Source organism: Salvelinus fontinalis, chromosome 7 (genome assembly GCF_029448725.1).
Source record: "Salvelinus fontinalis isolate EN_2023a chromosome 7, ASM2944872v1, whole genome shotgun sequence".
In the NCBI taxonomy this organism is placed as follows: domain Eukaryota; kingdom Metazoa; phylum Chordata; class Actinopteri; order Salmoniformes; family Salmonidae; genus Salvelinus; species Salvelinus fontinalis.
The window spans coordinates 29,659,899-29,686,843 of NC_074671.1; the positions used below are offsets into that span (position 1 = coordinate 29,659,899).

The 26,945-nt window shown below is 44.1% G+C and overlaps 1 protein-coding gene across 1 annotated transcript; it reads right to left on the reverse strand.

Annotated features, from left to right (window-relative positions):
- Positions 1-583: 583 nt before the first annotated feature.
- Positions 584-26,280, reverse strand: LOC129859363 (transcriptional repressor NF-X1-like). Its single transcript, XM_055929063.1, has 25 exons — positions 26,188-26,280; positions 26,013-26,102; positions 20,671-21,666; positions 20,250-20,411; positions 17,059-17,136; positions 16,722-16,827; positions 9,712-9,783; positions 9,204-9,343; positions 8,895-8,994; positions 8,540-8,757; positions 8,361-8,458; positions 8,172-8,202; positions 7,978-8,060; positions 5,579-5,687; positions 5,068-5,187; positions 4,823-4,902; positions 4,388-4,618; positions 4,055-4,128; positions 3,794-3,892; positions 3,641-3,682; positions 3,356-3,454; positions 3,037-3,103; positions 1,542-1,687; positions 1,210-1,314; positions 584-1,064 (listed from the first exon to the last, which is right to left on the reverse strand). The coding sequence occupies exons 2-25, from the start codon at positions 26,032-26,034 to the stop codon at positions 989-991; spliced, it is 3,354 nt and encodes a 1,117-aa protein (XP_055785038.1). The 5' UTR covers positions 26,035-26,102; positions 26,188-26,280; the 3' UTR covers positions 584-988.
- Between the last annotated feature and the right edge of the window lie 665 nt (positions 26,281-26,945).

Consider the following 26,945-nt stretch of genomic DNA (forward strand, 5'->3'; position numbering starts at 1 on the left):
GAGAGCTAGCTAACGTCAGCCACCTGGCTAGAATTCCTAACATATACTTTTGAAAATCGTAACATACATTGTGCAAATTCGTAACATAATGTACGTTTTGCAAACACAAAATATTGTATATTTGCAACATAATGCAAATGGTAATTCATAATATATCATACAAAATGGGTGATGGACATCCACAATTTAATACACACCATACGAAACATATACTAATGGAGTATCTTGAATTTACATACAGAATAATACAAATGCTCTGAGACCAGGTTGATGAAAAAGGCACAAAGGATAAGGATATGCCTGCAGCCGTTTTTTGAAAGATGCAGGGCTGTTTAAATCCTGCCCCTTCAATCACCTGGGCATCATAATGTAATAGTTTATATACTGGTAGTTAAATGCAACCCAGTTGATGTCCAAAAGTACCAACACATAATATACTTTAAAGACAGTATCCTAAAATTAGAGCATATAATAAGCCTTCAATCTCAAAATACCTCAATGTAGTAGTATCTTGTATATTATATAGTATCTGTAACAATGAGCAGGTTCTCTGCAATATATCAGCAAGTAAAGTATCAACAAATCCATTGAAAAATTGTTTTATTGAAATAAGGTGTATGGCACGTCCCCTCGTAGAATACAACATACCAGCAGAATACAACATACTGGTAGTCCTGCGTTGAGAACAAGTGAGAATTACTACCTATAAAAACACAATTAATTATTATTTTCAAAGTCTGGAGTACGCATTTGCGGGAAGAAAGCACTGTAATGCCACCGAACAATGATGTTCATGGCACAGTTTCAAACATAACACCCAATAACCCCAAATACTATTGCAGTGACATGTGTTGGCCTTCAAGAGAAAAATAACCTAAATGAGGGAGGGGAAATAGCATCACAGATTTCCAAAAATCGACGGGCAGCAGACGCATTCTTAGTTTAGTAGGATTGTTACATCATGAGGCTTTCTTCTTTTGTCCCTTTATTAATCCTGGACATCGAAGTAGTCGATCACCGGCTCTTCTTTGACTGCCTTGGACCAGCTGCTCACACTGTCAGCCCTGATGACAAAAACAATAAACACAGTTAACTAGCTAGTTACAAGTCATTGGGACATTTTGAGAGGACATGAACCAAGAACCAAATTGTGTGTGTTGTGGCGTGACTATAATGGGACATTTTGTGAGTGCAAAGACCCAGGCTTACTTGCTGCTATGTTTGATATGGGCAATGGGTGGAGGAGCCCTCGGGACCCCAGTGTCTCGCTCCATCAGGGAGGTCAGGGTTGAGTTAGGACAGGCAGACTTCCCCCTGCACACAGCAAGAAGCACAAAGACAAGGCACATCCTCAGAATGACTTCACATCTTTTGTCAGTTGTTCACAATACACATCTATTCATACAAAATACAACCAGCTGATACAGTTGCACAGGCAGTAATATGTTGTCTTTTTCAAGTTATAACAGAAATGTGTCTACTTTGAGATAGTCAGAGTAACTTGCCTTACTAAAGAAACGTTTTCCTGTTGAGGTGTTTACCTGATGGCGGTGATGACTACGTTGCGTTTGGGCTCGCTGTCGTAGCTCACACTCTCCACGTTGTAGGCCTCGGCCAGCTCGTGGACTAGCTTCCTGTGCTCCCGGTTCATAGGGGGGAAGCAGTGGCTCCTTTTGGACTGTTTACCCTGCAAACGGGTTCCACACACAGTCACTCATGTTTCCACTATGAAAGATTGTTCCGAGTTACCCATTTAAGGTTTAAAATGAATACATTTGCATTTCCACTCAGTTCATGACATTTTGTCCTAAACATTGCAAGCTAACGGAGCCGATTCACTTGACGTTACGCCGACTAAAGTAGTATTTTTCAAATGTTTTCAGAACCAAAAGGGATAACTGACGACAAATAGAACCCGTTGTGGACATTATCAATACCCATCATTATAACCAAGGACATTCAAATGTGTTTCAAGCCTTTCTAGCATTCCAACTAAGTGGACCAGAAGCTTTTAGCCAAATTCAGTCTCAATGCAAACTCTGGTAAGCTGGAAGTGGTTTAGGGAAACGCAGTCATGTATAGGAAAATGCTGGCCCTGCATTAAGTGTTCCAATCTAGCCCCATTACATCTAATTGCTCTAAGGTAATGCTCTCAATACATTGTTCTCCGTTTAAGAGGTGGGTGACATTTCACTTGTGAAAGAGGCGTCTTTATTCCTATACCTGTACTTCTCGAAGGTCAAATCAATTCTTATTTGTCACATGCGCCAAACACAACAGTTGTAGCAACCATGAAATTCAGTTCTAAGAAAGAGTTAAGAAAATATTTACAAAATTAACTTAAGTTTAAAACAATATAAAAAAATAACAATAACGAGGCTATATACTGGGGGTACCGGTACAGAGTCAATGTGCGGGGGTACATGTTAGTTGAGGTAATATGTACATGTAGGTAGGGGTAAAGTGACTATGTATAGATAATAAACAGCAAGTAGCAGCATTGTAAAAATAATAATAATAAAATAAAAAAAGGGTCAATGCAAATAGTCCAGGTAGCTATTTGATTAATTGTTCAGCAGTTTTATTGCTTGGGGGTAGAAGCTGTTAAGGAGCCTTTTGGACCTAGACTTGGCTCTCCGGTACCGCTTGCCGTGCGGTAGCAGAGAGAACAGTCTATGACTTGGGTGGCTGGAGTCTTGGGACAATTCATGGGCCTTCCTCTGACACCATCTAGTATATAGGTTCTGGATGGCAGGAAGCTTGGCTCCAGTAATGTACTGGGCCATATGCACTACCCTCTGTAGTGTCTTACAGTCAGTTGCCATATCAGGTGGTGATACAACTGGTCAAGATGCTCTCGATGGTGCAGCTGTAGAAGTTTTTGAGGATCTGTGTAATTCTGTGTGAAAATCACCTTATTCCCTATTTAGTGCACTACTTTTGACCAGGCCACATAGGGTTCTGGTCAAATGTAGTGCACTATTATAGGAAATAGGGTCCCATTTGGGACATATATCATGTCTATTGGTCCCTTACCTTGCTGGTCAGCTCAACCAGATTCTTGATCTCCTCTTCTATCTCGCTGACAAACTTAAAATCTTTTCTAAAATGTGAAAAACACAGAAATGACGTGATCGTGGTAAATATTATCCATCAATGAAAATGTGAAAACGTGTCTCAAAAAGGACACCGGTCACGGCTCGAAGTACATAGGCGCCATAAATTCACCTTCAATTGGGAAATATAAGCACCACAACAACATGCACACGGACACTAGAATATTTGAAAACGTTGTTATTGTGGTGAATTTTGACCTTGGCATGCAGTGAAAACACTCTATGTATTGGTACACCACCTGGCGTCAACTCTGAGGCTGTCACTGTACGTTGAGGAGGAGGAGCGCATATTGAAGGGGTCCACTGACGGGTCAATCTGCAGGGCCTCAGCCAATCGCCTGTCAGGACACAGACACACACAGGCAGACAAAGGTCCACAGATCTAAAGACAGGAGAAGGCTCTCAAGTTGACAGCACATTGAAGGAAACAAATCAAGTTGACAGCCGAAAGCTGTGCATTTTAAATGTCACGAGAGCTACAAATAGCCACTGTGTGCGTGTGGAGTAGCAATGTAACAACTGACCTGTTCCTTTCCAGTGCAGCACACCCCTCGTCACACTCCAACCTGAGCCAGAACACACATTAAAATAAGCAATATATGGCACCCTCATATTTAGTACAAGGTGATTTACTGGAAGTAAATGTAAGTTTGGAATCAGGTTTGGTCCCATCTTACTTGGTGTGTTTCATCTCCTTCTTAGTGATAAGACCCATGTCTACAGAGTCACCCAGCTGCATGTCAGACAGCTTACTGGCCATGGCAATGGCTGCATACCTACAGAACAGGGACACACATCTAGTTACACCGGGTCTGACACCACACGCGGTCAAGTTCTGAAGAGATCGCGAGGGAATAAGAGCAAACTGGTTTAGAGCACGCGTTCAGATAGATCTAGAAACCATTGATTCTACTGTAGAAGAACGCACGCACACCAACCTCTGATGGGCGCTGGCTGCTTCCGTGCACACCACCGTTTCCTTTCTCCGACCGCAGTCGCACTGTAGCGCCACCTGTGGGACAGAGGTGGAAACTGACAAACACTGGCCACAAGAAGACTTCTGCTGCAGTCCAACAACGCTGCCTGCGTTCCATCTCCGTGTCTGCGCCATGTGCCCAGTATTTGAAGAGTTACGGTCTTTGTTTACTGTCAGAATGTCACCCTAGATGTAGTGCAGTCTCTAAGGCACAGGGTTAACACATATTTCAATTAGCCTTTATTTTAAATCCCTCGAGTCACTTGGGTGAACATCTCGTTCACCCATCTCGTACCTTGGCAGTGCAGGTGTTGCACGGGCAGCTGGTGCCCTTGTGGCAAGGGGCGTTGCAGGGGTGGCCACAGTTGGGCCGGGGCAGCAGGCAGGGCTGGCGGCAGACGCCCTCGGCCAGACACTCGGCCCGGTGGCAGATGCGGCGGCAGCGGTGGAGGTCACACAGCAGAACCTTGTTGCAGGCCAGGCCACAGGAGATGTCCTGAAGGTGGCACGGGATGTTGCTCCTTCGCTGCGGGGGGGGGGGGGGGAAGAGGGGGCGGCTTTAGTGGACGGGTCACGACTATGGGTGAGTCCCAAATGGCACCCGATATAGTGCACTACTTTTGACCAGGGCCAATAGGGAACAGGGTTCCATTTGGGACGCACCGTATGCCTTTAAAAAGAGGCGCAGGTTTGAAGGTTAGGTAGAGGCAGCTAACATCAGCGACGTTACCTCATGCTTTCCCATGCACCACTTCTGAGTGAGGTAGGTACAGGGTGGGCACTTCTCCTCACTGTGGCAGTTGTGGAACACTGAGGACAAAGAAAAAGTATGAGACCATGAGGAATAAACATTTGCAGACAGAGACGGTAAAAGAGATGGCAAGATTCCTAAATGTACATGCATATACATTTCTGCTCTCCAATAAAGCATATTTGAAACTAGGTAAAAAAGCAGTAGGAACTGCAAGGTTTTACCTGGGTGGTCACACTCGTGCCTCCTGGTACACGGGTTCTTACACTCTGGGGGCTTGGTGCCACAGGCGATGGGGGGGAACAGGACACTCAACCCACAGTGGCACGCCAGCTCATCAAAACCTACACACATGAAACGGGCAGAGACTCAGAGGGACGTGGCCTATGAGAGTCTGGGGTGTGACTTTGCGAATGAGGCCATGCGATCTCAGTGATCGAAAAATAACGTACCGTATCACGCCAACTAAACACATGTTGGATGTTAATAGGAGACTACAGTAAGTGAACATTTGACTGAAGTGGAAGTTAGGAATCGCCCCCAACAGTCTGCTGGTATAGTAAAATGAGCTTCCTAGGAAGTGTACTAGACTTAAGATAAGATGAAGAACATTTGAACTACAAAGAATCCCAAAGCCCGGGTAAAATGTGTCAATTGACTGGCATCTGTGCTGCATCTGTTGGCATGTGAACATCTGTGTTGGCAGTGCCACTGGGACCTCTGACTGGAACTCACTGGTTTGCCAGCAGGGTTGGCAGTTCCCACGGTGACAGAGCTCTTGGCAGCGGTGGAGGCCACAGTTGAGCTTGTAGCCACAGATCAGAGAGCACTTGTGTTCCGCGCCCTAGGGGGAGGGGGGACATACTGTACGTCAGTGTGACAAGTTAGATAGTAGGTAGGGGGGGCATGTCAGTGTGACATCAGTTAGATAGTAGGTAGGGGGAGGGGGGACATACTGTATGTCAGTGTGACAAGTTAGATGGTAGGTAGGGGGGGGGACATGTCAGTGTGACATCAGTTAGATGGTAGGTAGGGGGGGACATGTCAGTGTGACATCAGTTAGATAGTAGGTAGGGGGGACATACTGTATGTCAGTGTGACAAGTTAGATGGTAGGTAGGGGGGGGGACATGTCAGTGTGACATCAGTTAGATAGTAGGTAGGGGGGGCATGTCAGTGTGACATCAGTTAGATAGTAGGTAGGGGGGGGCATGTCAGTGTGACATCAGTTAGATAGTAGGTAGGGGGGACATACTGTATGTCAGTGTGACAAGTTAGATAGTAGGTAGGGGGGACATGTCAGTGTGACATCAGTTAGATAGTAGGTAGGGGGGACATGTCAGTGTGACAAGTTAGATAGTAGGTAGGGGGGACATGTCAGTGTGACAAGTTAGATAGTAGGTAGGGGGGACATACTGTATGTCAGTGTGACATCAGTTAGATAATAGGTAGGGGGGGACATGTCAGTGTGACATCAGTTAGATAGTAGGTAGGGGGAGGGACGACGACAGTGCCTTCGGAAAGTATTCCGACCATTGACTTTTCATATTTTGTTACGTTACAGCCTTATTCGAAAATGTATTAAATTGTTCATTTTTCACACCAAACTACACACAACACCTAATAATGCCAAAGCAAAAACAGGTTTTTAGAAATGTGTTCATTTATACAAAAATTGAAACTGAAATATCACATTTACATAAGTATTCAGATCCTTTACTCAGTACTTTGCTGAAGCACCTTTGGCAGCGATTACAGCATCGAGACTTCTTGGGTATGACGCTACAAGCTTGGCACATCTGTATTTTGGGAGTTTCTCCCATTCTTCTCTGCAGATCCTCTCAAGCTCTGTCAGGTTGGATGGGAAGCGTTGCTGCACAGTTATTTTCAGTTCTCTCCAGAGATGTTTGATCGGGTTCAAGTCCGGGCTCTGGCTGGGCCACTCATGGATTTTCACTCCTGTGTTGTCTTGGCTGTGTGCTTAGGGTTGTTGTCCTGTTAGACTAGGATGAAAGGTTCACATTCTGAGGTCCTGAGCGCTCTGGAGCAGGTTTTCATCAAGGTCTGTTCATCTTTGCCTCGATCCTGACTAGTCTCCCAGTCCCTGCTTCACCGTAGGGATTGTGCCAGGTTTCCTCCAGACGTGACGCTTGGCATTCAGGCCAGAGATCAATCTTGGTTTCACCAAACCAGAGAATTTTGTTTCTCATGGTCTGAGAGTCTTTTGGTTCCTTTTAGCAAACTCCTACCGGGCTGTCATGTGCCTTTTACTGAGGAGTGACTTCCGTCTGGCCACTCTACCATAAAGGCCTGATTGGTGGAGTGCTGCAGAGATGGTTGTCCTTCTAGAAGGTTCTCCCATCTCCAGAGGAACTCTAGAGCTCTGTCAGAGTGACCATCGGGTTCTTGGACAACTCCCCTCCTCCAATTGCTTAGTTTAACTGGGCGGCCAGCTCTAGGAAGAGTCTAGGTGATTCCAAACTTCTTCCATTTAAGAATGATGAGGCCACTGTGTTCTTGAGGACCTTCAATGCTGCAAATATTTTTTTGGTACTCTTCCCCAGATCTGTGCCTCGACACAATTCTGTCTCTGAGCTCTACAGACAATTCCTTCGACCTCATGGCTTGGTTTTTGCTCTGAAATGTACTGTCAACTGTGGGACCTTATATAGACAGGTGTGTGCCTTTCCAAATCATGTCCAATCAATGGAATTTACCACAGGTGGACTATAATCAAGTTGTAGAAACATCAAGGATGATCGATGGAAACAGGATGCACCTGAGCTCAATTTCGAGTCTCATAGGAAAACGTCTGAATAATAAATAAGGTATCCGTTTTTTTATTTCTAATACATTTGCAAACATTTCTAAAAACCGGTTTTCGCTTTCTCATGATAGAGAAGTGTGTAGATTGTGGAGGATTTTTTTTAAAGAATCAATTTTAGAATAAGGCTGTAACGTAACAAAATGTGGGAAAAGTCAAGGGGTCTGAATACTTTCCAAAAGCACTATGTCAGTGATTCACCAGTTCAGCTAATTAGAGTATGACTTATGGCTTTACCTACTGACTGTCCTTTCATAACTGGGTGACACACACACGAACGTGCCGCACGCATGCGCCTTTTGGTTACTCACCACACAGCACAACTCGCCACATTTGTGTCGGCCACAAGAGCGTTTTTTGAGGCAGCGCTTCTCACAAGTAAAAATCAGTCCATCTAGAATTGGGAGGAAAGGAAAGAGACTTAAGAGAAGAGTAAAGTACAGGACAGATCTACTTTTACTAAGTACAGTAGCAACACCACCTCAAAGAACGATCAAAATATCACCTTCATTCTGGATGGCTGCACAGGGAACATCCTGAAAACAAAGACTCTTCAGTGGTGCTCTTTGGTTGAACAGAATTACACCTCCATTTACAACGGTGCGCAGTCTATACAGAACATTGCATTCGAATAGTTGCACTCAAGATACAAAAACACCATAGGTGTATACAGTACTTGTTTTCGAAAACTAACCTTGGTCTTAGAGCCGCATTTGCATTTGATGGTGGAGGTGAGCGAGCAGGGACCACAGCATCCCTCATGGCACAGCTTCTCACAGATGTGGATGATCTCTGGAATGACGGGGAGAACAAGTCAACACATTTGAAATGCCATAGAGAGGCTATACATGAGGACATGGTGTCTTGTGTTACCGCTGGAGCCGCAGGGCAGAGGCTTGCTGCAGGTCTTGCCACAGGAGGGGATTGGGTCGGAGCAGCCGCGGCGCTCGGGGTAGCCCAGCTCCAGGAGCTTGGCCAGGGCCGTCTGCCCGCAGGGGCAGCTCCTTACTAGCCTGGGGGAGCGTGGGCACGGCTTGCACGGCCCAGGGTGGCACACCTGCTCACAGCGGTGAGTCTCACAGTCCAACATCCTAGGATAGGGGGGGAGGGGGGGACATATCACAAATCAAGGTATGATTAAGATACAATAGATCTATATCTGTAATATTATTCTCACAGGAGAAAATAGTTGTTTCCTAGTAATCTCAAGCTGCTGGTTTGAACTTACTTGCCACATGCTTTCTGACAGCAGAAGTGTCCTGAGCCGTCAAAGCGGTCTTTATCCGTCCCACAGAGTACCTCCCGAGACACAACACCGCAGTAGCACACTGCGACAGCAGGAAAGAACCGATGAGACAAAACAGAACGCATCATAGTGAAATCCATCACAGTGGCTAAAACCATTACTCATCACGAATTCCTCATTCTCAAGGAATGTGATTTTAACTATTAAGGACAGAAATGTTTTTGGTCAGATCACATGGTCAGGGAGAACTCCTGTCCCAGTAAAAAGACCTATTGGGAGTGAGTAGCTCACCCTGCTTGACCTGTAGCGGGCAAGGCTGGCACAGTCCGCTGTGGCACACCTGGGTACAGGTGTGTTCCGAACAGTTGAGGGTGGCGCCACACTGCTTGTCACAGTGGATGGCAGTGCCCTGGCCACACCGCATTGGCTGACTGGAGAGAGAAGTATGGAGGTATTTTACCGTGAGTGGAGGAGGGCTCAGGGTTCTTCTTATACCTGAGTAATAGTGACATGGAGTACATTTGGCAGCCTAAGCAAAGGCGTGTAAATTAACAGTGGGTTATTATTGTAGAAATGATAAACGAACCTATACGTTCTCAAATAACTGCCCCTTTTCTGGCCCGCAAATCTGTGCGGCCCTCCGCTGAATTTGGAAATCCTGATTAGGCACTCGAGACAAAATTATTGCCCACCTCTTCCATATATAGTGCACTATCTATGACCAAAACCCTATGGGCATCATGCAGGGAAAAGGGTGTCGTTTGGGACTCAGACATTAGGTCAGGAGGATATACAGTACCTGGTTCTTCCACAGATGCATGCTTTGGTGACAGAAGCAGGACACTGGGGACAAGGTCCGGGGTGACACAAACTGTTGAGACACAAGCAGGGATCTAAATGAACATTTTTCCATTGGTAGCAGTAATACTCCCAACTTAAATTTAGAAGCACCAGAAAATATATTATTTTATTGATTGTGCAAGAATATGTCAAATATAAATATACAACGCAGAGACAGATTACGAGAGGTCAAGAGGACGAGATTCAGAGTAATAACAATCAATGGAAATAGTGTTTTTCCTGTAATAGGGAATTATTGAGCAATGGTTCAGAGACATGGGAGGAATATGTCTTCTGAAATAGGATACTTGTTATTTGGCCATTGGCTAGTTTTATTGCAAGGAATTCTAATTGGTCAACCACAGGCTAGAGCTGGGTTATAAAATTACATGCTGTCCCTTTGTTCTGGGGAGAGAATCACTGGAGAGCATCCCTGAGGACAGGGAAGAATGACCATCTACCTCCCCGTATGATTTGTCCTCTTTGAATAAAGCCATTTGCCTCCCACTGATTTGCTTTGGAGTTTGTTATTGAAGAATAACATAAACTGCTAACATTTGGTGCCGTGACCCGGATTAATTGGTCTCAACAAGAAAAACGTATCAACTGTGTGTTGATCCAGAAGAAAGAGAAAAGGCTGAGCGCAACCCACAAGGTCGTCAACTCTTAATCGATGGCATAATTGCTGGGTGAGTCTAGACCAATATCATTTTAAAATAACCAAAAATCTGGTTAAAATAAGCACATGCAATGAGTGATATCTGATGTATAAGAGTTCAAGTCCTTTGTTCTATTACAGACTTCCTTTGTTCTCTCTGAAAAAGGTTTGAGGCCTGTGTCTTTGTTCTCTATTGTAGGGGTTCAAGTCCTCTATTAAAAGGTTAAAGTATATTCTTTTTGTGAAACCTTGTTGCATAGAAGTGAGTTGCTAGTTGAGAAGCAATTTTTACACGTGGTTAATATAGGTCTTCAACAAGCTTTTTGAAGTGGGTAGCCAGGCCCTACAGAGACAATGTGTTCTAGAAGGGGTTTGAGTCCTTAAAAAAGGGGTTTTATATATTTATTTAACCTCAATAAATAAACTCAGTAAAAAAAAGAAACGTCCTCCCACTGTCAACTGCGTTTATATTCAGCAAACTTAACATGTGGAAATATTTGTATGAATGTAAGACTCAACAGACAAACTGAACAAGTTCCACAGACATTTGACTAACAGAAATGGAATGTGTCATCCCTGAACAAAAGGGGGGTCAAAATCAAAAGTCAGTAAGTATCTGGTGTGGCCACCAGCTGCATTAAGTACTGCAGTGCATCTCCTCCTCATGGACTGCACCAGACTTGCTGTGAGATGTTACCCCACTCTTCCACCAAGGCACCTGCCAGTTCCCGGACATTGGCCCTAGCACTCACCCTCCGATCCAACAGGTCCCCCAGACGTGCTCAATGGGATTGAGATCCGGGCTCTTCGCTGGCTATGGCAGAACACTGACATTCCTGTCTTGCAGAACGAGCAGTAATGCTGGTGGCATTGTCATGCTGGAGGGTCATGTCAGGATGAGCCTGCAGGAAGGGTACCACATCTTCCCTGTAACACACAGCGTTGAGATTGCCTGCAATGACAACAAGCTCAGTCTGATGATGCTGTGACAGACCTTCCCAAACCGTGACGGACACGCCACCTCAAAAAAAAAATCGCTCCCGCTCCAGAGTACAGGCATCGGTGTAACGCTCATTCCTTCGACGATAAACACCAATCCGACCATCACCCCTGGTGAGACAAAACCGCGACTCGTCTGTGAAGAGTACTTTTTGCCAGTCCTGTCTGGTCCAGCGACGGTGGGTTTATTCCCCTAAGTGACTTTGTTGCTGGTGATGTCTGGTGAGGACCTGCCTTACAACAGGCCTACAAGCCCTCAGTCCAGCCTCAGCCTATTGTGGACAGTCTGAGCACTGATTGTGCATTCCTGGTGTAACTCGGGCAGTTGTTGCCATTCTGTACCTGTCCCGCAGGTGGGATGTTCGGATATACCGATCCTGTGCAGGTGTTGTTACACGTGGTCTGCCACTGCGAGGACGATCAGCTGTCTGTCCTGTCTCCCTGTAGCGCTGTCTTAGGCGTCTCACAGTACGGACATTGCAATTTATTTCCCTGGCCACATCTGCAGTCCTCATGCCTCCTTGCAACATGCCTAAGGCAAGTTCACATAGATGAGCAGGGTCCCTGGGCATCTTCCTTTTGGAGTCAATAGAAAGGCCTCCTTAGTGTCCTAAGTTTTCATAACTGTGACCTTAATTGCCTACCGTCTGTAAGCTGCTGGTGTCTTAACGACCGTTCCACAGGTGCATGTTCATTAATTGTTTATGGTTCATTGAGCAAGCATAGGAAATGGTGTATAAATCCTTTACAATGAAGATCTGTGAAGTTGTTTGGAATTTTACAAATTATCTCATAGACAGGGTCCTGAAAAAGGAAAACAGTTTTCTGCTGAGTTCATATATATTTTGAGGTTAACATATAAACAGAGATACTACACAACTTTTGAAGTTACTACAATGCCATTGTTAAGTGAGAAAACCACTCTGGAAAAGGGCGGGAACAGCTCCTCCAGATGTGAGCATAAAAAATATTTTAAATTCACAGTCTAGTGATATGAAGAACCATTTCAAAGTAGAGAAGTGTAGGCAAGAGATAAAGAAATGTTCCGTCATTGTTGACAAAGATGGAATCTGTCTGATACACAAAAAGCATGGGGCAAAAATTCAGAGAACGTCTAATTCCTTGACAAAGGCACGATGGTCTTTAACTGTAATAGCCGAAGAAAGAAAACTGGATGAGAATCATGACCGGACATTGCAGAGAGATAAAAAAAAGTTTGAAAGCTCTTGGGTGAACACATCAAAACCTTGAAAGAAGAAATTCAACAATTACAGGCAAGGGTCGTAAAAACAGACTTAGCTCCAACATGTGGAGGATCATTTGTTTCTTCAATCCACCCTCAGGCTGAGTTGTGCAAGGATGATCGGGTTTCAAGCATCTGGTCAGCACTGCCTGGCTTTGAGTCAACAGATACTGACAGCGGTGACGAACGATGTCTTAGGCCAACCAGAACACAGGCTGTAAAAGGTAGTAAAGAGAAACCTCCGGTGACAGTATTCACACATAAATCAGCGTCTCCAAAACAGTTGGATGAACGGTCAAAGAATTTGAAACATCACGGAGAAGTGGGTATGAAAACATGGGACCATTTGAAGCGTTAAGAAACTGCACAATCTACATCCTTATGATGGGTTAGTTACTAGCCTTTGTTTTGAACAACCGTGAACACGGCGTACTTAAAGAAAAGGTTTATAGAGCCGTGGGTGGTGAAGAGCAAGATGTGGCCGATGGATGGAGAGCCATATATATTTTCCTTAAGGGTCTGACCAATGCAACCACCAATTGGCGAGAGAAAACCAAATGTTTTCCAAAACCGAAAGAACCGTTTGTTGAACTTGAAGAAAGGTTTAGAGCAGAGGTGGTTGAACACGGTGGGTTACCTGACATGGAAGATGAAGATGACCCATTTTTTGGAGGAATTGAGTGTAATCACTCATCACCTGACGCAATCCACGCAAAAAAACTTTTGTTTCCACAACTAATGACTGGGAGAGAAAACTACGGCGACATCGACAGGCTAAACCGGATGTTAGAGTTGTACAGGTTCCGAGTGAAACCAACAACATTCGTTCAGCAGAAGAGAAACCTGGTGTATGTCATTATTCCGGGTTCTGGTCACTGCAAAGAGAATGTCGGGAAAGGAAAAGTTCATTTATGAGAAGTGGCCAGGAGAAGCAGTGTCCGTCTAAGGGAAAATGGAATCAAGACAACAGCCCCAATGACACAATGTTGATGCAGAAATTTAAGAAGCTCTCTCCGTCTCAGCAGCAGAGTTCGCTGGATGCTGTGGAGGTAAACTAATGGACTCCCTCTTACGTCCCATCTGCTGTACATATGAAATCGGATGGAATATATGTGAACATGATGGTTAACAACATTGCAGTAGATTTTTTAGTAGATTCGGGTGCTGAAGTCACTGTATTGCACATATCCTATGCAAAACATATGTTCTCAGTACACGGGCAAGAAGATGAGAGCAACAGGAGTAGGGGGGGACGACGACGACATATGAAACAGACCAAACCATTATCAATTTCTATTGGGCCAATGAAGATTGATGCAGGGGTCATTTGAACAACCTATTTTAGGCCTTGACGTTATTTTGCAACTTGACTCCACAGTGAACATTTCTGAAGGGAAGGTGACGCGGCAAATTAGACAACTACAGCGATCTACAGGTCAGAACCATGCTATTTGGACTATGAGCGTGGAACTCCGGAAATGGAACCAGTGTGCTTGACAGGTGTTGCCCCACCTTGCACAAAACAATATCCCCATTAGCAAGGAAGCTATGGACGCTACTAAAGTAGTGACTAGAGATCTATGGGACATGGGTATAGTTGAAAAGACACCATGTAATCCAGTTACTCTGATGTATTCTACAGATTCCACATTACTTGGACACGACTTATGAGTCGGTTATGGATCAGCTCTCTGATGGGTTTATCATTCGTTAGAAAACCCTGACTTTACCTTATACACAGACGGCTCAAGCATTGTAGTGGGGGGGGGGGGGGGGGGGGGGGGGCAGGCTGGGTAGTTACTACAATGGACCCATGTCACTACCAGGCACGTTAGATTTGAGAAAAGCAGACGTTCACTTTATGGAGAGACAATGATTAACTATTGCATATAACTCTAAAGCAGTAGGGGAAACAGAACGACAAGTTAAAGAGGCGTGGAGAATAACTACCGAGGGGGGACATGACGTAGTGCCAGGAGAGTGGGTAATGGTAAAAAAATATGTAAGAGACACATTAGGGCCAAAACGGGAAGGTCCTTATCAAGTTTTGCTCATAACGAGGTCAGCAGTAATAGTCCAGGGAAAATCACGGCGGATACACGTTACTCATTGCAAGGTTATCCATTTTGATGACAAAGCGGAGCCTGGAGAATAAATAAGCAATCCGGGGCCAATCTCGGGTGAAGAAGCATAGTAAGACGATCAGAACCTGATAAGCTTCTATGTTGTACACTGCAGTCGTCATATTAGGGAAAATATAGGTGAAATGTCCACCGGTTTCCTAAAAATTGGGACATGCTTACTTAGGGAAATCTATGTGAAATAACAATTTTTCTTGAAAACAGGATATATTACTTTCACTTTGTTTCCTTCGTTACAGATTATGAGAATCTATAGTCTTCGATTCAAGGACTGTACCTGAAACGATACAAGATCACCGATGAAGTGCAACCAGTGGAATAGAAGAAGAATTCCTCACTACCGGCAGACTGTCAGAACATAATATTTATCTATGTGGGACTGATACCAGTGTGGAAGAGCTGGTCACTTTTAATGGACTTGGTGATTGATTACCGTGTCAATAGGACGATTGAATATTGTCTTGTAGACAATATTTTTATTTTTTTGTGTGAGTTTCCTCCTAATACAGGATGTGGTAGGAATCGGGACATCATTGTAGCTGTTAATACCTATTTTCTATAATTTTGTTTGAAATCTATTTCTTATTGTAACAGCAAGTACAATGTGCCCTTTGTGTTTTATAGAAATGCAAGGTGTTTAAATGTGAATGATTTCATGCTTACTGCTAATGTTTTTTTATACTGCCTATTTTTCATGTTTTCTAAAAATTTTATTTTAGAAATATTTTTTTAAATGTAAGAATATGTTGAAAATAAATAAACAACTCAGAAAGAGTGCGAGAGGTCAAGAGGACGAGAGTCAACAGAGTACTAACGATCAATGGAAATAGTGTTTTTCCTGAAATAGGGAATTATTGAGCAATGGTTCAGAGACATGGGAGGAATATGTCTTCTGAAATAGGATACTTGTTATTTGGCCATTGGCTAGTTTTATTGCAAGGAATTCTAATTGGTCAAACACAGGCTAGGCCTGGGTTATAAAACTACATGCTGTCCCTTTGTTCTGGGGAGAGAATCACTGGAGAGCATCCCTGAGGTCAGGGGAGAATGACCATCTACCTCCCCGTATGGTTTGTCCTCTTTGAATAAAGCCATTTGCCTCCCACTGATTTTCTTTGGAGTTTGTTATTGAAGAATAACAAATTGTAACAATTGAGATTATCTAGAATTTATAGACAGTGCACTTCTGACGCACATCTTGTGCCCTAAAACTATTAAGTAACCCTGTAAATACATTTGTTTATTATAAAAAGCTTAATACCTGTCGTTGAAATTGCAGTCATTTGTGGAATATTAAGTTTCTACATTGTGTAAAATCACAATTTACTTATCGAGACGCATTACAGTGAAAATTGTACACTGTCTTAAGAACATCAAGTTTGTGAGTGATGACATGAAGGAGACATTCATTAGTATAATCATTGATCTTCTTAAGAAGATTATCCTTTGTTTCTGTGCCCCCCAAATGTTCAGATATAGCCTACTAGTAAAGTTACCAGGTTGCTAGCTAATGAGGTAACTTGACTGAACAAGGTGTAAACAAAATAGCCACAGAGTTGTTTTAGAAGGTCCCGCGACACGGTTTTTGAACGTAAAATGCAGCCCACCAATCCGACATAGGAAGAGAAAAAAAAACGATCTATTTGGGCTAGAAACCTTTCCGCTGTAGTAATGGTAGAACCACGATGCTAACAAATATATGCGCTCTAGGACACTCGGAAACAACGGTAGAGCAAAGCCTAGTCATTACAACAATTATCTGGGTGATTTGTTTTCTAGGCGCACCCAAGCAAAAATATTTAGGAGCATATGCAACCAAAATTGTTGCACTTTCGAGCACTGGACACAATCAAGACAACCACTTCATGTTGTAGAACAACAGATTGTTATGTGGTGGTGGGTTATGCATGTGTTGGGTTGTGGCTCACATGTTACAGGGGTGCTTGCAGTCTGCTCCGCTCCTCTTCTTCCCACACATGTCTCCACAGCTGTGTGGGATCTCACTACGCTGGAACTCTGGGTTGGTCGCTTTGCCTGTCAATCATGGCAGAATAATTAAACACAGTACAGGGAACTAACTCCAGAAATCAGGACAAGGACATTGATTTCTACTACTTGTTTATGTGACCTTTACTTTACCAGGTTAGTGTCATTGAGATTAATAATTAGTTCTAATACACAAAGCATCTCAAAGAGAGCAAAAGACTAGGGATGCACGATTGTCTGGGAATAATGGCTAAAATTGGCTATTAGCTAATCCCTTACCACAGAAGCACTTGTAGACGTTCGGGGGTTGGAAGACAACATTCTGACAGGCCGGACAGCGCCACCCGTCATTTGTTTCTGCAAATGAGAGCAACGTTTGCATATCACATAGACCAATTTACAAAGCACTTCATCAGCTAAATGGTGAGTCACAATATTGTACACTATATCTTAGATTGTAAGGTTGTACTCTAAGTTGTAAAGGACCTCCGTCACCCGAGTCACAGTCTGTTCACACTGCTATCATCTATCCTGGCAGCGTCCCCACACCTCTCTGATTCAGAGGGGTTGGGTTAAATGCGGAAGACACATTTCAGTTGAACGTATTCAGTTGTACATCTGACTAGGTATCCCCCTTTCCTTTCCTGGGGCGGCAGGTAGCCTGGTGGTTAGAGCGTTGGACTAGTAACCAAAAGTTTGCAAGATCGAATCCCCGAGTTGACAAGGTAAAAATCTGTCGTTCTGCCCCTGAACAAGGCAGTTAACCCACCGTTCCTAGGCCGTCGTTGAAAATAACAATTGGTTCTTAACTGACTTGCCTAGTTAAATAAAGGTAAAATAAAAATTAAATATTAAAAATGTTATTTGTCACATGCGCCAAATACCAAAAGGTGTAGACCTTACAGTGAAATGCTTACTTACAAACGCTTAACCAACAATGCAGTTAAGGGGGGAAAAAGTGTTTGATTTTATTTGAGTAAATACTTTAATAAGCATTTATTTATTTTTTAATTACGAAAAAATTGTATTTAACTACTACTACTACTAATGTGATGGTTGTAGCAATCAATTGGCCCATTAACAATCACCCATTTTAGCAAACGTATTTCATTTAAAGCTTCACATTTCTCTGGTATAGGCTACTTATCGCAACGAACGATATCAGCAAAATGCCTGCGATAAGTGATTGTGTTGATAACTTTTGGTTTATCGTCCCAGCTCCACGAGACTGTAAAACAGCTTCTATCTCCAGGCCGTTGAACAGCCATCACTAGCTGGCTAACTGTCCGGTACTCTGCCCTGAACCTTGAGACTAATTCCCCATGTATTTAGAGTCATTGAACGCTGGTCACCTCATTCTGTTTACTCATCCTGCATGTATATACCGTATTCTCAACATAGCTCATCCTAATATACCTACTAATGTACATAGCATTTTCCTTCCAAATGATATACTGCCTAAACACACTGTGTATTTATAGTCTGGATTCTGACACATGCTCAATCATCTCTCCACTTCGACCAATCACAACTCCCGCAGAGTTGAGAATGTTAAATTTGTCATAGAGAACACCGATCTGTCGGTTGCAAATTCCATCCGACGTGTCTTTATGTCAGAGGTTGCAACAATAGCTATACATCTAATCTTTATTGGTAATTGGACTTGTTCTGTAATTTCTTGATTTCTTGTTTAGATTTGGTATTATTTGCGAGACATTCTACTGCACTGTTGGCGCTAGTAACATAAGCATTTCGCTGCACCTGCTAGAATGCCTGCAAATCAGTGTACGCGACCATTAAACGTTGATTTGATTTTTAGTACAGTAGTAACATCTCTGCATATTAGCTGCATGTCACCAAGGAAGTACCCCAAGGCTTGATCCTACGCCCTTCTCAATTTACATCAACATAGCTCAGGCAGTAGGAAGCTCTCTCATCCATTTATATGCAGATGATAGTCTTAAACTCAGCTGGCCCATCCCGAATTTTGTGTTAAATGCTCAATAACAAAGCTTTCTTTGTGTCCAACAAGCTTTCTCTACCCTTAACCTTGTTCTGAACACCTCCAAAACAAAGGTCATGTGGTTTGGTAAGAAGAATGCCCCTCTCCCCACCGGTGTGATTACGACATCTGAGGGTTTAGAGCTTGAGGTAGTCACCTCATACAAGTACTTGGGAGTATGGCTAGACGATACACTGTCTTTCTGTCAGCACATATCAAAGCTGCAGGCTAAAGTTAAATCTAGACTTGGTTTCCTCTTTCACCCCAGCTGCCAAACTAACCCCGATTCAGATGACCGACCTACCCATGCTAGATTACGGAGACAATCGGCAGGTAAGGGTGCTCTCAAGCGGCTAGATGTTCTTTACTATTCAGCCATCACATTTGCCACCACTGCTCAATATAGGACACATCACTGCACTATATACACTCCTCTGTAAACTGGTCATCTCTGTATACCTGTCGCAAGACCCACTAGTTGATGCTTAGTTGATGCTTATTTATAAAACCCTCGTAAGCCTCACTCCCCCCTATCTGAGATACCTACTGCAGCCCTCATCCTCCACATACAACATCTGTTCTGCCAGTCACATTCTGTTAAAGGTCCCCAAAGCGCACACATCCCTGGGTCGCTCCTCTTTTCAGTTTTCTGCAGCAAGCGACTGGAACGAGCTGCAAAAAACACTCAAACTGGACAGTTTTATCTCCATTCAAAGACTCAATCATGGACACTCTTATTGACAGTTGTGGCTGCTTTGCATGATGTATTGTTGTCTCTACCTTCTTGCCCTTTGTGCTGTTGTTTGTACCATGTTTCGTGCTGCTACCATGCTTTGCTGCTGCCATGCTGTTGTCATGCTTTGCTACCATGCGGTGTTGTCATGTGTTTTTTATTTAACTAGGTAAGTCAGTTAAGAACAAATTCTTATATACAATGACGGCCTACTCCGGCCAAACACCAATCCGGACAACGCTGGGCCAATTGTGCGCCGCCCTATGGGACTACCAATCACAGCCGGTTGTGATACAGTCTGGAATCGAACCAGGGTCTGTAGTGACACCTCTAGCCCAGATGTAGTGGCTTAGACCACTGCGTCACCCATGCTGTGTCGTCTTCGTTCTCTCTTTATGTAGTGTTGTGGTGTGTCATGTCCTATATTTTTAATCCCCCGTCCCCGCAGGAGGCCTTTTGGTGGGCCGTCACTTTAAATAAGAATTTGTTCCTAACCGACTTGCGTAGTTAATTTTTGTAATACATTAAAAAAAAAAAAATTAAGATAAGGTCACTGGGGCCACATTTTTGCTACAGTGGATATTGTAGCATCATCAATGTACAGCAGTACCATCTGTCGAGCAGAATTTGCATTCCTGTATTGTCTGTGTGGGGGAAGCATTGTGCCCATCTATGGAAGACTATTGTGTTGAAAGTCATGAATAAATGAAGAGCTGGAGGGACTGTTAGGCCTACCGTCTGCCTGGGAGGCTGGGGAGCGGGCCCACTTCTTGATGCAGTTGAGATGGAACACGTGGAAGCAGCTGTGGCAGCTCCAGACTGGAGCCATGACTCTGATCACCTCACAGCACACCATGCACTCATACTTCTCCTCAGACAGCTGCTCGATCAGGCAACCTGGACAGATATGGAGGAGAGAGTCATCAAAAGAGACCAAAATCATGGTATCTTCTCAAATGCATCCTATTCCCTATATAGTGCACTCTTTTGGACCAGGGCCCATAGTAGTGCACTGTGTAGGGAATAGGGTGCCATTTGGAACACACATGAACATAACTACTTTCAGAACAAACTCATTCACATTTTCTTTAGGTAATTATTATATATTTTTTTACTCTGGGACTTTTTGAAAAGCTGTGAAACTTTGCACTCTCACCTGTCTGAGTCTCCTTGCTCTTGTTGGGCACGTTGTCCCACCTCTTCTGTCCAGGCCTGTGGTCTGAGTTGAGTGTTCTCCTCTGGCCTCTGTCCTGTAGGGGGGTGCGTCTCCCCTGGCCTCTCCCCTGACTCCTCCAGCTGGGCTCCTCTTCAGTGCCGGAGCCCAGTTTGTCACGATGGCCAGAGGGGGTGTCTCTGGCTCCCCTCTCATGGTCCTTCTCCTGGGGATATTCTTTGATAGGCCCCTGGCGTCGCTTGGGCTCAGGGAATTTCTGTTGAGTGTCGACGTGGGGGTTCCTTTCCTCGGCTCTCCCTCCTTTCCGGCTTCTGGCCCCCATTTCTGATGGTGGGGTTTCTTCTCTGGGCTCAGCAAGGTCCCAGCCTCCTCCTCCTGTAGCGTGGCTGTCCTGGTTCTCCAGAGAGTGAGGAGGTCCTTTCGCGCTCCTCGCCCCTCTCTCTTTTCGCCGCGGCTCCTGGCTGAACCGTCGGGGCTTTTCAGGGCGGGTGTCCTGGTGGTCTTCGTGGGCAGGCCCCACCTCTACGCTCCGGCCGCCAGGGTCTCCTCGACGCCAGCTAGGCCCGTCTATGGGGGGTGTTCCAGGCCTGTAGCCACCCAGTCCATGGTGGCCCCTGGGTAAGCCAGGGGGGCCAGTGTCAACCCCAGGCCTGTTCCACCTTGGAGGCTGGCCCCTTGAGCCCCGGCCCCCTCCATCTCCGTTAGCTCTTCCTCCTCCTCTTCCTCGGCCCCTTGATACATCCTCTTGGTGGTAGGGAGGAGGATGGAAATTTACAGGGATCGTTGAATTGTCATGGACATGAGATTGTTTGACACCGTGGTGAAAATGGCCTTGCTGCTGTTGCTGCGGTGCTGGGCCGTAATTATTACAACCACTCCAGTTACGGTTGTGGCCCACTCTGTTCCGACCCCTCCTGGATTGCTGCTGGTTACATTTCTGTTGTGATGAAGTCTCATCTGGATTCAAATCCAGAGAGTCTACACACACACACACACAAAAAAAAGCCTACTTGTTAGCGAGTGACTTGGCATGAAAGCTGTGAAGCTGCATCATAACTACAGTGTCGACGCAGGCAAGACAGGCTTGACAAGTGACTCCAAAGACAAGACGTTTAACAATGTTGACTTGGAGTCACGTGCCAAGGCTATGAGTATGACAGCTCTGAGTATGACGGATATTCTCTTCAGGACGGCCTGGACTTTGACACGAGAGCATGTCATCTAGCTAAGTTGGCCTCAACTATCATTACAGAGAATTAAGCAACAACGTTGGCTATTTGTTTGAGACGCTGACTGGCTGACTTTAGACAAGCAAGGTCAGAGCCGTTGTTAAAAAAATTAAATACAGGGATCGAGTCAACCAGTACTAGCCAAGGCTATGTAGCTAGCCAGCTTCTCAGGCTAAAGTTCAATGAACATGCAGCTCACATAATGTGATCACAGCAATGACTGTATACGAAATGGGCCACACTGGCAGACTAGCGAAGGGAGCAGGGTATAAGCGATCATAAATGGGGCCGCCGAACAATTAAAAAAAAAAAAAGTATTATTATTTTTAGGAACTCTGCCGGGGGCACAAGCTACCTAAACATTTTATCTATCCCGTCAAGAGGGGGCGAAAGGCTAGGGCCGGCCTAGGGCATTTCTAGACGCTAAATAGAGTGTGCAAATCTGTAATCAAGGCAAAGGGTGGCTACTTTGAAGAATCGCAAATATATTTTGATTTGCTTAACACTTTGGTTACTACATGATTCCATGTGTTATTTCAGTTCTGATGTCTTCACTATTATTGTACAATGTAGAAAATAGTCAAAAGAAAATAAAACCTCTGGAATGAGTAGGTGTCCAAAATTGACTGGTACTGTAAGGACGCACGTGGCATTTCGGCAAAAAATAAATAAAATAAAAAGACTTCACACTGAGTGCACAACACATTAGGAACACCTGCGCTTTCCATAACAGACTGACCAGGTGAAAGCTATGATACCTTATTGATGCCACCTGTTAAATCCACTTCAAATCAGTGTATATGAAGGGGAGGAGACAAGTTAAATAAGGATTTAAGCCTCGAGACAATTGAGATGGATTGTGTATGTGTGCCATTCAGAGGGTGAATGGGCAAGACAAAAGATTTAAGTGCCTTTGAAAAGGGTATGGTAGGAGGTTCCAGGTGCACAGGTTTGTGTCAAGAACTACAACGCTGCTCAACCATCTTCCTGTGTATCAAGATCGGTCCACCACCCAAAGAACATCCAGCCAACTTGACAACTGTGGGAAGCATTGGAGTCAATATGGGCCAGCATCCCTGTGGAACACTTTCAACACCTTGTGTTGTGCACCTCAATATTTCAAAGGTGTTCTAATGTTTTGTACACTCAGTGTATATCGGAGTTGTGCCTGTTGTCATAGAGATAGATTAAGGACTTATCATGGATATAATCCGTTTAAGCATGGACATTTCCACTGAGGGCTTCCACCACTTTAAAGTAGTCAACTGGGTGGGGATTCCTATGAGTTGGGAGTAATCAGCCAATGAAGACCATGCACTACTTTAAAATGGAGATCATTGGCACAGCCCACACGACAATGGTAGAGATGAGTCCTATCTAGCTCTATGGCTTGTTGTTCACACACACGTATCTGCCCTCTCATTGGCTAGAAATGGTCCGATAGACAATCCTTGTTATAGCTGAGAATCCTTGGGATAAGGAAGAATGCCCTGTTAAAGGTATCCTCAGCAAAATGACGTTGCCACGAGCATCACCGGAGATACTGAGATGAGCGAGATGCAAGACTTTGCTCACACACTGTAAATGCACGTGTGCACAGGTTCCCTTCACTGTTCACAGCGTGGTAGCCAGGGCACCGAAACAGTGGAGAAGTTGAGCCACGAGCTTCAATGCTCTTAGTTGTTGAAATTGACCCACTATTCTGTTTACTTTCTTCATCCATGTCATATCGCTAAGTCTACCTTTAATGCCTTGGGATCTCAAGAAGGGCTAGAAGGGATTCAGCTTTTGTCAAATTAACATAGAATTATGGTTAGCTAAAATGCAAAATAAATGTAACTGTTCTAACCTGCTACAAAAAGTAAAATCTGACAAACACTGTATCCCATCTAGTTAAAACCATATCAAGGGCCTGCCGGCATTGCAAGTGAGTCACTGGGCTTGTTTCAGTGGTACGGCTGAAGCATCCAACTGCAGGCAAAAGTCGAAGAGTGAAGTCGGGGGAAGTGCATCTGCGACAGCTGAAAGTCTGACACCGATTTGGTTTTCCAACAGCAAGGCTCAGTGCAGCATGGCAGTGTGCCATTGTTTCTAAAAGTTTGTTATGTCGAAATAAACACGTCTCCAACCCCCATATCACACACTAAACATAGGCTGTGTGTGTGTAGATTGTACCAAAGACAGTACAGTATGACGATAAGCAGAAAGTGCTTCTACAATAGAAGTCCCCGATCACACGAGTAGGTAATGTCATGGCGACGTTGGCTCGCTAAACTCCTGCATAGAAACACGTGATCGGGTCTAACGGTCGTCTCGCACATGTGCCTGCCATCGAATCAAAGGCATATAAAGTAGTGACAGACGAGTAGTGTGTCTGAAGTGGAGGCAGTACAGGGCTTAGCATGTTTCTCGAGGAGGCTAAAAATAGATTTGGGCTTGGAAAAGTTGAATATTTTCAGAAAGAGTCAGGTAGGTAATTGGTTAAGGGAGGAGAATGAGGGGAGGTTGACAATACTGAGCGAGGCAGAGGATGGGTTTGAATCTGTTGGAGCTAGCAATAACAAGAGAGTCTGTCGAGGAGGATTGATGTCAAGTTCAAACAGAGTGAGCCGGACTCCAGTTTGAGTCCTGGAGGTGAAATGGAAGGGGTAGAAGGTGTTGCGAAGAGCTCAGAGCCCTGCATTGATGGACATGGTTATGATAAGACACATGTGGTCCAGAGGGAGTGAGATTTCTGAAGAGGGTGGAACCAGGCCTTTTGGCTGATCCATAGTTGTTTTCAGGTTGGGTGGAAAAGTTGGTGGGTGCTGTTGAGTCGGTGAAGGTAACTCGAAGTGCACCTATGTTTGTTTGTGTTTCTTCAGATCATAGAGAGCAGGTGCTCCATGCGACGCAATTTGTGTCAAGATCTGTTTCACACTTTGCTCTTAGAAACAGGGCACCATTGAAAGGAGTGATTTCTTTGGTAGCGTTAAGTGTGGAGGTGGAGCAGTTGGAAGACTCCTGGTGTTTGTGACACCCGTCGTTTGGTGCGATGCAGACCCCGGTGGTGAGCATGGTGAAACAGAGAAGCCCCTGTTAGTCCTTTTGAGTCAGTCTTAACCCGACAAGGTCATGTTAGGATGTATCAGTTAAAGTACTGGAATAAGGAGGTGTTTTATATATATATATATTTTTTTTTCAGTTCCACATTTGTATCACAAAGTGTAATGGATCTATACTATAGTTCAGTTGGGGGTAGTAATGTAACATATTGGATGCAAACTGCAATTAAACATCAAAGAATATATTATTATTGACAAAAATGAAAACGTGTCAGATTGTCACTGAGGTTGGAGTAATAATATGTCCAACTACTTAAGACATTGGCTGTGCCTTTACATTTCGACAAAATTAACTACTATGGAGGTATTTAACCTCTCAAACCCTGGCCTTGCCTGCTTGGTCTGTTTCGCAAGCGTTCTGGAAGTATCGCGATGTTGCGTCTTTGGGCTTAGAACTCTGTATCAATTGGAGAGAGACACTCATATCAAATTCATTTGTACACTGTATACATATGAATCTCGGAAAAGTTGCTTCCAGTTTCAGACATGTCTTAAGGTCCCGTTCACGTGGGTCAAACAAAAAAACTAATTATAGGCCTTTGATCACATGGTTGTAAAGTTCATGCAGTCGACATGTAGGACAGTTTTTATCCCCATAATGCAACACACTAAAAGGAGACTTTGCAGAAGTGACCCGCTTGAACTGAGTGAGCCCCCTTAGCACAAAGCAGAGGTTTCTGTTTGAGGCATACAGTATGTCAACCTAACTTACGTTTCCACTGAAACTCCGCTCTGGCGTCTTTCTACGCCTGCTATGTTGGGTTACTGAGTGAGTGTGAGATGTGTGACACTGCCAGCTAGCTTGCTAACGTTAGCTGAGTGCAATTTGACAGCTCAACACAAACCCTGTAATTTCACTTTGAATTTCCATTAGCTATGATTTAGCTAAATAGCATGAGACATAATTAAATGATTATCCACTCTAGTTAAAACTGAAGCGAGTAATCTAGTTAACTAGACAGTTAGCTAACTGCTAGCTAAGCTACTTTACCTGTGACTGAGCCCTCAGCCATTCAATCACAGTTGGCAGTCACTCACGTTCTTCTCCCACGCGAAGTTTGTAGCTAAGATTTTTAAACAGCTGTTGGGAGATTAACAACCAGAGATGAAATGCCACTTTGTATTTATTATTCCCACAAAAATAATAACATGTCTCCCCTCCTTACATGATTGATTGGGGTATAAACGAACGGTTCTGTGAGACACGAGCTCTGACGATTCTTCCTGCAAAGGAGTTTGAAGTTATGGAACTTTATTGAGACTCACCGGTTGGTCGGAATAACCACAAGGGGACGGGTGTTCACAGACATTGTCACCAGATACCATTGACTTTAGAATAAAATATAACTGAACTGGACTGAAATATAATAGAAATGAACTGAACTTATATAAATAGAATACAATAGAATATAACAACGTAGACGGTGAATTACTTTGCCATTAGCAGAACCGCAGATATTGAGATGAGCGAGATAAAAGACGGAACCAAAACAGCAATTTGAGGCTCGTGCTTCAACACTTTTAGGTGTTGCGGAAATTGCCCAATTTGCTGTTTACTTTCTGCACCTATGTCATATTGCTGAGACTACCTTTAACTGAAGTAATATAGTATAGCATGCTGGGTTCAAAATATACCCTTCTTCAACCCAGCCTCCATGGAGGAAATTCTTCCCACAGTATTGTACAGACAAAGGATCCCACGATATTGTACAGACAAAGGATCACACCCCTAGGCCTACACATCCATCACAGCCATAGTGTCTAAGCAAGGCCAGACAGACAGTAATGGAAGGAATCAGGGTTGTCAGAGGCTATGATGGATGTTTTGTGGACTTGGATCACTGGGCTGTTGATTTAAAAAGATTTCAGAGATAATGCAACTCTGCAAAAGGTTAACTCTCTGAGATGATACGCCAGACTATAA